Source organism: Tigriopus californicus, chromosome 6, assembly GCF_007210705.1.
Source record: "Tigriopus californicus strain San Diego chromosome 6, Tcal_SD_v2.1, whole genome shotgun sequence".
Classification (NCBI taxonomy): Eukaryota; Metazoa; Arthropoda; class Copepoda; order Harpacticoida; family Harpacticidae; genus Tigriopus; species Tigriopus californicus.
In genome coordinates this window covers 11,091,949-11,103,650 of record NC_081445.1, presented here as the reverse complement: position 1 = coordinate 11,103,650, position 11,702 = coordinate 11,091,949, and the positions used below count along the sequence as shown (strand labels likewise).

The 11,702-nt window shown below is 37.4% G+C and overlaps 1 protein-coding gene across 1 annotated transcript in view; it reads right to left on the bottom strand.

Annotated features, from left to right (window-relative positions):
* Window positions 1–1,869: 1,869 nt before the first annotated feature.
* The window catches only part of LOC131882562 (neuromedin-U receptor 2-like), a 32,821-nt gene continuing 22,988 nt past the window's right edge, over window positions 1,870–11,702 (bottom strand). The window contains exons 9-11 of the mRNA XM_059229751.1: window positions 10,789–11,010; window positions 4,680–4,862; window positions 1,870–2,240 (exon numbers count right to left, since the gene is read on the bottom strand). Of these exons, the coding sequence (XP_059085734.1) occupies window positions 4,690–4,862; window positions 10,789–11,010 (395 nt within the window). The 3' untranslated portion in view covers window positions 1,870–2,240; window positions 4,680–4,689. The remainder of the gene's footprint in view (window positions 2,241–4,679; window positions 4,863–10,788; window positions 11,011–11,702) is intronic.

Sequence of the window (11,702 nt, the reverse complement as noted above, 5' to 3'; positions counted from 1 at the left end):
GCTTGGAGATGCGAATTTTATTCCAAACCGGGGACAACTAGTAGTGTCTACGTACGCAGTGGTTGTTTTCTCCCAAATTTTAGTTGCATCTAAAAATACAACTTTGGAATGTACTCTCGACCCATGAAAGGCTTCGATATATTTGACCTTTGGGAAAAGGAAGTTCTTGGTTCTATTGCAAAATACATTATTCACTTCCCATTTGCAAGAGTACAATTTCCGTATAAAATTCCAGAAATTCGTGACATTCCCAATAAATGCTCGAATTTGAAAGCAAATTCACATATTCGCTGTATTCGGTGTTAAAAAAAAGCCTTGAAAGCACCACCCTAGTGAATTAGAGCCCGCCAAAACAGTTTTCAAGGCCTTCCTAGAGCCACTATAGGCCTTCCTATTTCCTTCTTTAACGGCCTTTATTCCCACAGCCCATTGAAACAAAGTTAAGCAATAACTTTATTCCAGATTAACCACCATTCTGTTAATACCCCAAGAAACATGAAGTTATCATAGTAAAGTCTTCAGCGACACAATTTGTTGTTGTTGATAGCTATTTTTCATTATATCAAAACTGAATTGAGGACAATTAGAATAATAAGGACAATCTCGATTTTCTCCGCTCGAATATTGGCAATAACAAGCATTATTGGGATGACCACGATCACCATTTAAAACATGAGGAAGCTCATAAAGACGGGATAAGGTGTCAAAGGACCACAAAACAGGGGCGGACACAATCACAACAGCCAAGAGGCCGGCCTTTTTAAGGCCTATCCAAGCGAGGATTTGGAACTACCGTAAGTCCCAACCCCATGTCACTTTCTCAACTCAGTTTCATTTGAAGAAGGTTGGAGATGACCTTGAAAGTCAGTATCCACTTCCCGAAGTGAAGCCCATTCACCGCGAAGTTTTCCGGACATGTAATTTAGTACATGTTTGTACTTAGTAAAAGGATCGATGTATGACGAATTCAATAGACTGGGTCTAGGCGCCCAAAGATTGGTCCTGAGGGTCTTGGTCGCAACAATTGTTTTTGCATCTAGAAATGGGGCTAGATAAGGTTAACCAGTGAGTGATGGAGTATACAGTTTGCCATGGCTAAAGGGGAATTATGGCCGTTGTACATCTTCCGTTTTTGGTCAGCTGATATATTGGTCCTTCGAGAAGAGACTAAAATTTAACCTAACATAACCTTTCGGTTACAAGGGCCTCGAAAACAGTGGCAGATGAGAGATTAATTGGAATGATACTCAGTCATTGAAGAAATGATTCCTTTCTATAAGATTCGAACTCACGACAAACAAATATCTTCAATCAGAGACTGACAATATGGGTTCTCGACCAGTGTGTTTTGTTTCAGGAAGAGTTGGCAACTTAAACGAGTATAGACGTTACACAGTATGAGAATCCACTCTTCAGTTGCTGCAGTAAAAGCTGTCATTTGGAGAGATCATAAAGTAAAATCAGGGCAACACATCGTCTAAAAGTATATGTTGGGTTTATGGACAACACCTTCTGGTCACCTGGGAGTCCAGACCTTGAGCTTTACGAATTTTTGGTCTAGGGTATTTTGAAGGACACCCAATCCTAATGTGAAGTCACTGAAGAGAGCCAAATGGGACGCTGCTGCACATTCGAACTGTCAAACCTCTGCAATTTCTGCTCAACGTGAAAGTGCAGTTATTTGTTAGAGTCTATGCATGAGGAACAACCACAAAGGAGGCCAGGCCAAGAGCAGGCGAGGTAGACCAGCTTTTAGAGCAGATGGGGGACAGCTGAAGTAGTATAATTGTAGGGTTTCTGATTGCAGAGGCACTGCCTTCAATCGACTGGAGCAAAAAAAGTGAAAAATCGCAAATCAATCAAATACAATAAGAATCACACCAAGTGGAAATTTGATTAATTGAAATTATATGAAAATATCGGTGTCCTTATGTAAATGTTATTCCAGTCACAATCATATCACAGGTCTGATAGCTGAAACATATTATCGGCCATTTATGAAAGGTGTGATGACTTTTTTATTTCAACAAATAAATGACAATCAATGCACACACGATCACAGAGGAGAGACGCAAGACATGTAGAACTATGAAATTGACACCAACAACGTCCACTTTAGACTAGGATCTGACATCGGGAACGGATTTATTGCGCCATTTATGATCATTTTGGGGTTGTTCCAATCACAGATCATTCACCATCTTGCGAAGAAAATTATTCTCAAGGTCGTCAACATTGATCTAAAAGGAGAGAGTTGATTAAAAAGATGATCAGGACACATGGAATATTGGTATTCAATATTAACGTGGAGCCTTATTAAGAAAATCGGAAATTTGATTACCACTTACTTCTTAGAGAAGAAAAAAATCATGTTTGGTATTCCCGACTTTCATGTTATTACGTTCTGGGATAGGCCGTTTTTTAAGGTTTACCAGGTCCAAAAAATTAGGACACTTTGAAACCTTTTTGATGTATAGATCATTTTAAAATCAAGCATTAAATGAAACATTTACCGGACCTAGTTCAATGGTTATAAAAAGAGGTGCGGATTTATTTACATATGAGCGTAAATATGCGTTATAGGCGTAATAAGACTTCAAAAATTGTGTTGTTTTTTTCATTTCAGCACTTTAAGAGGAACGGTTTATTTTTCATTAGAAGTTTAGAAGTAAGGTACCGTTCAAAAAAGGAATAATATGTAATTTGGAACACAATTAGTAACATATCAGACCCTAAAATTAAAAAATCAAAATCATCAGATGAATTAGTTGCACATTCAAAAGAAATTTCATGAACTAATGCAAAGCGAATGCTTGGTTATTACACGTTGAATGGCCCAACTTTCGTCGAAATTGACCACCATATGCCCTGACAGTCCTTTGATAATAGGTTGTCATTAATTAACCTACCAAACACGTCATCAATCTCATTTAATAAGCACTCAGATAAATAATTTGTGCTACCTTCTGAGATGTCAAATTACTTCTAAATAATGTATTAAGCCACTAAAAACTGATTTGAAATGTAGGTTTTGCAACAAATTAGGCATGTGAAGCAAAAGAAATTCAAGGAAAATTGTAGTGGGGCCTGGTTTTGGTCACTTGTAGTGGTAAGACAACATTACAACCATCTCGAAATCAAGTTTTCAATAATCACGTGAAGCTGTGTTATAAAACTTCAACAATGTCACTTTTTGGTGCAATTTTATAATAGTTTTAGTCAATCGTATTTTGCATTCTACTCCTTATGGTAATTATAGATAGCGCCACGAAGTAACCAACCGCCAAATGCTATCAAAATATGGAAGAAAACCATTAACATTAAATTTTCGCTGTCTTTTCAATCCATTCATTTTAGTTCCATGTGTTTATTTTCATTCTGCAAGCAGTCAGTGGTTATTATCTAAACACTTATCGCATCAATAAGCAGGGCCTCCTCTTTTATAAGACATGACGTTATTTACTGACGTCGTTTTTCATGCTCTTTTATCTGGCCAGGACATAAAAAGGACGCCATTACATTTCCCGCCGACTTTCAATCCCTTGCTCTTCTCAGAGGACAATAATGCACCCAACGGACCTGTATAACTTCGCTTTGTGTAATGATTCCAATTCCTTTCTGATGATAAACACTTTATAAATAACTTCCAATCAAACGGTTGAAACTAAGTCCGACAACAACAACTCAAACACGTGGGGAATTCGTCAAAATTCAAAACAGCATTTGATTATATTCATCATTCACTTTTCCCCTCAAAACTGACACTAACTGGTGCCAAATGTGTTCAAAATGGGTGCCAAAAAGTGATCTTAAAGCCCCTGTTTTATTCGCTTACAATCCTTCGATAATTATGTTTATCTATGGTCAGTCATTCAGACACTGTTGGGTTGTTCTCGGATCAATCAATGAAGGGGAGGCCTTGGACTTGCGCGCATTACATTACCATAATAAGATCTGGGTCGGCGGAGTGAAACGAGATTGGTCTTTTTTTGGAAGTGTTTATATGTAGTGAGTTATTGAAGTGCGAGGGGCAGCCAAGCAAGACACAGAAAATAATTTACGCCCTTGTTGTTAGTAAGCAACAGAAGCAACAAAATATTCATGCAATATCCTGCTTCCATGTCTATTCACCAGGGTTAGCAAAATAGAATTGCTTTAAAATGTAAATAGTACAAGACCTGAAAGTAAATATCTCGTAATGAACACATTTGAGCCACCACTATTTTCTTTGTCACAATAAAAATATGCAATTTTTTACAGTGAATAAAATGCTTCTTTATACTTTTTTAAGTTTGGGAAAACTTACGATCATCAATTTTCAGCAAAGTGTTAGTTCTCGTTTCTTTCAGCCATTTTTGAAGGCCTCATTTTAATATAACCCTTACAATTTAGGCAGAAAACAAACAACAAGAAATGCTTGAAAATGTAATTAGTACGAGACCCAAAAGGAAATATTTGACAAGGAACACATTTCAGCCATCATTATTCTCTTTGACAAACAAGGCACAAAATAAATCGGAATTTTCAATAATTTAGTGAGAAAACCTTATTCACTTCAGAAGTGTTTCCCTCGACTAGCCCCTCGTATCAAAGTGTTCGATTAAGGTAGGGCCGACCTGATTGATCAAAGATCTTCATTTGGCTGAAAGTTGTTGTTCTATCAGAAAAAGAGATCTCACCTGTCTATAACTATTGGAGTACAGCGATATCTGCTCGAGGTTCTTGATGTGTGGGAATATCTGGCGTGGAATGTTCACGATGGCCAGACTCGGAGAAATATTTGTCGGAAAGCTCCTCGTGGACAATTACCCGTCTTTTCTTGTGATGGGTCACGAACAGGCGACCAGACGTGACTTCACTACCTAAAAGAGCGATAAAATGAAGATTGACTTCCATTGGAAAGACTCTCGATACTCCTTCTTGGAATAGGCGTCACTAGGAACACGCTCGACGATGACATGGTGTCCTAAGAGAGAACGATTGCTTTCTGAGGCAATTCAGGCTCCATTTACAACGACCCAAACCAGGAAAAATGTTAAGACATCAAAAAGAACTTGGATCATAGAATTATATAGCAGGCCCTTGGCAAACAAAGGTCAAGAGCAATGTGGGTTAATTCACGATATTTCTGAAGTAGAAGGCCGTTGAGAGAAGAAATATAATATCTTAATTGGGCGAATATCGGGCCCTGTTGTAAAATATAGACATCATGGGACATGTCAAATGTCTTATTTGTAATACATTGGGATAACAAGAGATTGTGCACGCATTGTTAGTTCAATAATTGGATAATGTTACAAAACTCCACACAGAAATAGGGCTGTAACGAGTCCTAATAATGACTCGAGTCGCATATCTGCAAGCTATTTTGAACAAAAAAATTACCAAAAGTAACTCGCAACTGAAAAGTGCAAATTCCAAAAAGTGGGAATTTTATCGAGACTGCAAGTCGTCTTAATATTTCTAGCACTATCTTAAAAGTTATTTAATGTTAACTAGGAGCATTTGGTCAATGTTAATCGGGCATTGTTGCTCTTTCCGCAACTAACTTTCAAGTCAGTCCTAATAAGATAGACGTTCTAACCTTCGCAGCTTGACCATCATTAGTGGATCACCTTGAAAAATGGGCCAGTCCCACAAGAAATTAGGGTACTCATCCCACACCTACGAGATCTTATTTTCCCTCGGCCCTCTCTGTTTATTGTACTTCGACTGTTTTCCCAATAGTCTCTATTATGGTTGCGGTAGCGGTGTTTATTTTCTTTGTTCATGCTCCAATCGACCTTTGGGGTCCATATATCAACCTTCTAGTCAACATGAACCACGATTCCTATCAGGATCATCGCGATCCATAAAGATTGGGTTTAGATCCATTTGTTTACTGCATCCTTATTTACTGAGTACTTTGCGAAGGCTGTTCTTTGGATGTACTTTCAATTTTAAGTGCATGGTTGTTTGACGAAGGGTTGTTTTTTCAACATTTCTTGCTTTTCGTTGGCAATTAGTCAACTGGTTACGTTATTTGACTCTCATCTAATAATATCCCTAATTTGGCGAGGTAATATTGTGATGTACTTCCTTTCCTTTCTTCTATTTGAGTTCCATGTTCCACCATAACTTCATTTAATATGCATTTTAGGGAGTATTGGGGTCAATAAAGAAATTAATAATGCATACAGTATTTGTCAATTCGCCGTTTTTAATGGTAATAGTTTACAATTAATTTTCAGATATTAGGCTATTTACTAAGATCATGTCCATCTTACGGTCAAATCATTTTTTGATCCCCAAGGATAACAATGTAATTCGGATGAAATGCAACGTTATTGTTAATGTCGGGGATTTCCTGTGCGAAAGGCGTTCTTGCCAAAACTGCCCTTAAGTTATGGTCGATTTTTCCTTGCCAAACCGCCTTGTTTAGAAGCGACTTCTTGACAGCTTCAATAAATCAAACTACTTTGGAAATTGGCTAGAGAGTTGTAAAGGCATTTTTCTCTTGAAAGCAAAGACTCCATTTGGTTCCAAACCTATATTGCATTCATTATAAAACATTTTCATTTTGGCACTTTCGTTGAAGCTCACCAAGAGATTGCAAATCTTTCTCAACATCCAGCAGTTTATACAAAGACTTAAATGAACAGAATCCGCGTCTCAAAGTCTAAAATCAACTTAAGAATCTATGGCTTCTTGGCATGGAATATCCTCAATGTATCACACTCTTCAAACTCCAAAGTTGGAACTAAATTCGAACGAGTTCCCCCTTTAAAGGAAGGCCCACATGCACCAGCATAAATTATTCTTATTTCTAGACACAACATCCGGAAACTTGGATATTTGTGCAGAAACGCTTGACAGACCTCAAATTAAATGGGGACCAAAAACGTGGGGCTTTAAGCTTCATAGTGGGAGGCTTTATAAGCTTCATGGTAGGGAGCTTTGGCTGTTGGCAATAACTTCCCAAAGTCCGAGCTCATTTGGATTTGATTCGGAGACCAAAAGGATGAAAACTATACAATTGAGTTAAAATCAGATATGGTTTATTTGAGTCGCAAAAAGGGCCCGGATTTAAATTTTGAAATCAAAACATCAAAGACCAAGTGAACAGGTTTTTCACCCATACCTAAAAAGGACAATATTCGATTTTCTGTTTTTGAAGAGTAGGATTTGACAATAATGTTTAGAACAATCTTTGTTTCACATGAGAAATTGAATTTTTGCGTCCTTTTGGGTCTGGATGTGTGCAGGGAATCAACATATTGTTGATTTTTTTTGTATCAAAATCGTCCGTTATTCTAGGAACAAAAAGTAACTCCTTATTCCATTTTTCAAATAGTACACAAAATATTTTCAAAAGAACTTGAAAACTAATTTCACATGGCTCCTAAAACACAAGATTCCAAATCAGTATCAAGTCATATCTCCTCCCATTTTCTGGCCGACTTTGCTTTTAGAAGACTTTGTAAATCCCAGTTCTTGCCGGAACTCCTCCTTCAAATAAAATTTACACCCACGGAATCATTCATGCTTTCGTTTTTCAAATCAAGCTGGACTTTTCGCTCGCGATTGGTGGGCACGAATGCCAAATTTAAGACAATTGAGATGATGCTATTTTTACCCCAATGAAAACTCTACTCATTTTTCATCATTTAGAGCCAACAAAGGTTTTTATCGGACAATGGTTTTGTTTGCAGACTGTGTTAGAATTCGGCCTTCAAACAACGGGCTAGAGAAAGAGGCAAAAAAAGCTCCTGGTTCCTTACAAGAATGATTATAGCAAAGTAAATGTGGGTAGACGGGTCCTCAAGGGAGGCTACTTATTTTAGGTGATGGAATTGGTCAAAAAAAGGAACCTCGCAGGAGTACATTGTACATAGATAATTAGTCGCCGCTCAGACAAAGATGAATGAAGCCAACTTGTGATTGATGTGTGTTTTCCTATAACAATTGATATGAATTGGACACGATAGTATTGGTTAATGGTATATGGTATATTTTCATGGGAAGAGGCTCTCACGGGTATAATGTTTACTCTCTCAATGGTTATGAAATTTGTTTTGTTAAAGCGTGAATGAATAGCCATTTTTCAATGGTAGTTACTCTTTTTGGGTGTAGTTTGTAAACATGAGGCTTGAAAGATAAAGTTTGCCTTTTAATGCTAACAAGTTTGAAGAAAAAAGCGAGGGCTTGCCCAAGCTTTTATTCCAACAAAGGGGCAGGAAAGGGCAAATGAGTTCACAGTCTTACCAAAAAAAATGAAGAAAGCATCTAGAGCAGGCTAAAATCAGGTATTTGAAGTGTGCAAGAACAGAACGTGAATGTTGCTATTAAAGGGCTCAAATTTAACATTAATCCACATGATAGCAACACTCAACAGAAATGGAAGGAGCAAGTCTTAGTTCAGGCTGACATCCAGATTACCTCAGTTGCGTATTCAAGACTCATTGTTAATACTAAAACACCAAAAATATCTTGCAAACCTATCTGGCATCCCTGTTTTTCTACCACCCTTTTTCACCATTTGGTAAATAAACACATGCTTCTGCATACGACGGCATATTTTGCTAGAGAATTTTCAGTTTCCTGGACTAAGTGCTGAGCATGTCTAATTTTAAAATCTAAACCTGAATAGACTTCAGGCACCGTGGATGACAGCCATTGAATAAATTATTTTCTTTTGTGATAACAGGGTTTTAAGGAACGATCTGTTTGAACTTAATAAAAATCATATATAACCAATCATATTCTCCTTTCCGTTCACAAGTAGCTGGAAAAATACCTTCAAGTCAGCGGTGATCATAAAACCATGAAATAAAGTTTCCTTGGCATTGATGAGAATCAAGATTTTAACCATGAAAACTAGTTTTCATAAACGAAAGTTGTTTTTTTATTCGCCACCCATTAGCTGGGAAAGAAAGGAAAATTAAGAAATTCTCGGACAAGAATTCACTTTCCCCTTCAAAGTAGCGAATCTCTAAAGCAATGTCTTGAATAAATAGACTTTATTCAAACTTCGTTTTCTAAGCTTGACGAACAGACAGAGAGAGCCATGGAATAAAAAGCTACTTTCCGTTCCCCTGCCTCCTCACAGTACGAGCAGTCCGCAGGAAAAAGAGGAGTAAAAACGGGTTTGTTGAGGTATTCTGCTTAAGCTGATTGATTTTCTGCGCCGCCATCTATGATGAGAAACCATTGAACATTGTGGCTTTCTACTGAAGCTGGCTTTGCCCTCTCCCATATATCCAAAGAGCCTTACATTAGTCATCCATGTGTTCTCAAAACACTTCTGCTTGGTTTGCTCGCCATGCATAATCTGGGCTATTTGCTTTGTGGTACGAAGGTTTCGCCTCTTGGCTTTCCTACATTGCTGATACATTGCTTCTAGGCAAACAATAACGCATTTTTTTTGTTTTGTTGCCATATCATCTGGCTTACTTGGTTGTTCTAAGTGTCACTTTTTATGTAAATCGCCCACCTCTGTTACAAGCTGTCACGTTAATTATAATTAACAATGAATTTGGTACCTTATAATTAGTTAAAAAGGAACTTTTTTCATTACATCAATCGAGTATCATAGCAATACGGTCTAGTTTTTGAAGCCTCTTTTTAATCATCAAACATGAAGATAAACCTATCTTTCTAGGGTTTTGGAAAACTCTAAACTTCCAACGGATTTGCAAGTTTGAAATCCTGGAAAAATTAGTTGACCGTATAACTGGAAATCAATCTGATTGGTACAACATTTTATGAATGCCTTTGATTTCCAATGGTCGTTAATGAACGAAAAAGCCCACAATTCTCACAAATAATAAGCGTACGGTTTCTCTTCATTCATTCCATTTAGAGGATACCATTATTCTTGGTATAATGCGGCTAATCCAAAGTGGATCTATAGCCTTTGTTAAAGAATTGCCAAATAAAAGGGTAAAGTGATGTTCATAAACACCACCATCATTCACAATCAAGCGAGAAGAACCAACGTTCTTGGTAAGGAGAAACCGATTCGTGCAGGAACCATTACTCTATCCATTCTGGATAAATCACTTGCCGGAAAGCTTTAACATCCAAAAAAACGTTCCATGGCATGAAAGCTACCGATAAAGTAAGCCACAGATTGATTCAACCGAGTACATCTCTTGGACAGATCTAGTTATGACTACGTAAAAAGAGAACTTCTTTAATCTTGTGCTTATATGATTGCTCCAAGAAAAGAGAAATGTGGCGCCAAAAAGGGCAAAAATGGATAAGAAAGGAGTATGAGGAATTTTAAAGTCCTTAACTTTTTCACTTTCATTATTGGACTTTCTACATATCATTCATATTTCGGGTCCACTAAACTCTAACTGGAGGCTACTGATATTTTGGAGTCACTCAGTTAATTTTTTGAGCTCCAAAATTTGGACGAAACGCTTCAAAAGGGGTTTTAGGCATTTGCTACCATTAATTGGCTTGGACAGAGCAAGGAAATGCATTCAGTAGTAGATTTTGATATGATGCTGTAGTAAATGAATCTAAAAATGCTATCTCGCCATATCATATAAGAAGAAAAATTTGATTGTTGTTAATTTTTTACTCTCAATTAAATATGAAATGAAAATTGATTAACGTGTTAAATGTATCAAGATGTTGGAAAAGGGGATATTGCGTGAATTGTTGGTGCATTGGCTAATACCCAAGTATGAGGATTTGAAAATTCATCGCCAACAAAAAACATGAGATTAGGCAAATTAAGAACTGCTGTCAGAGACATATGCATATATTGTTGAAGAAGAACATTAAAAGAATGTTTACCATTTCTCTCTGTAGATGAATTCGTGGTCTTTCTCTTGCCCCATCGCCACGATAAAGGCATGGAAGTTGGACTTGTAAGAGGTGGATCAGGTTTGCTCCGATGTCTACTCGATAGAATGGATTGGCTTCCTCTCTTGCGGAAAGACAAGGATGGGAGAGGTGGGTGGGAGGTCTTTGGAGCTTGGACCTTTATTTTCAGGTGACTTCGTGCGATCATGTTCCCTAGAAAAAAAGGAGAGGACTCATTGTGTTTCCATGCATTCATTTCTTTTATCCTTTGCTGGCATCAGGTGTTGATAAGATATGGATAATGCTACAAAAAGGTACAAGAGACATCCAAAAGGATACACTTCCAAGAAATGGGCTAAGAAAAAGGAATATTGTGGTGTGTTGAACATATCAAATCATATCCTTCTGCCAGCTATGTGTCCCTATGAAGAAGCAAGAATGAATGTTGTTTGCAAAAGGACATCATTATGAGCCCTCCGTTCTTCCAATCTATTGACTCTTTTTTGTAATTTGAAATCGCCATGAAATATGTTTGATATCTTGACTATTCACTGACATGGCCATTGTTGTTAAGCGCACCAAGAAAAAACAAACATAACGCAACCTCTTAACTTTTGGGAGGTTACTCCTTTAATGCAGAGTAAGTGCTCGGCAACTTTGGATAACAATAATTTTAAGATTGATGGTTATCATATCTGTTTTCGGAGCAAAGAAGTGGCAATTTTAATAAACCTTATCAATCAAGAAACAAATTGAGTAACCTGAAAACTCATTCTCGAGATTTGCCGCTGGTTTCCCAAATCTACTCCTCATACAAACAAAAAGTTTAACAAAAAGTTCAGTTCCCATCTGTGGGTAAGCAGATTCGGATCGAAAGTGGTTTGTCCTAATCCATTTACTGACTC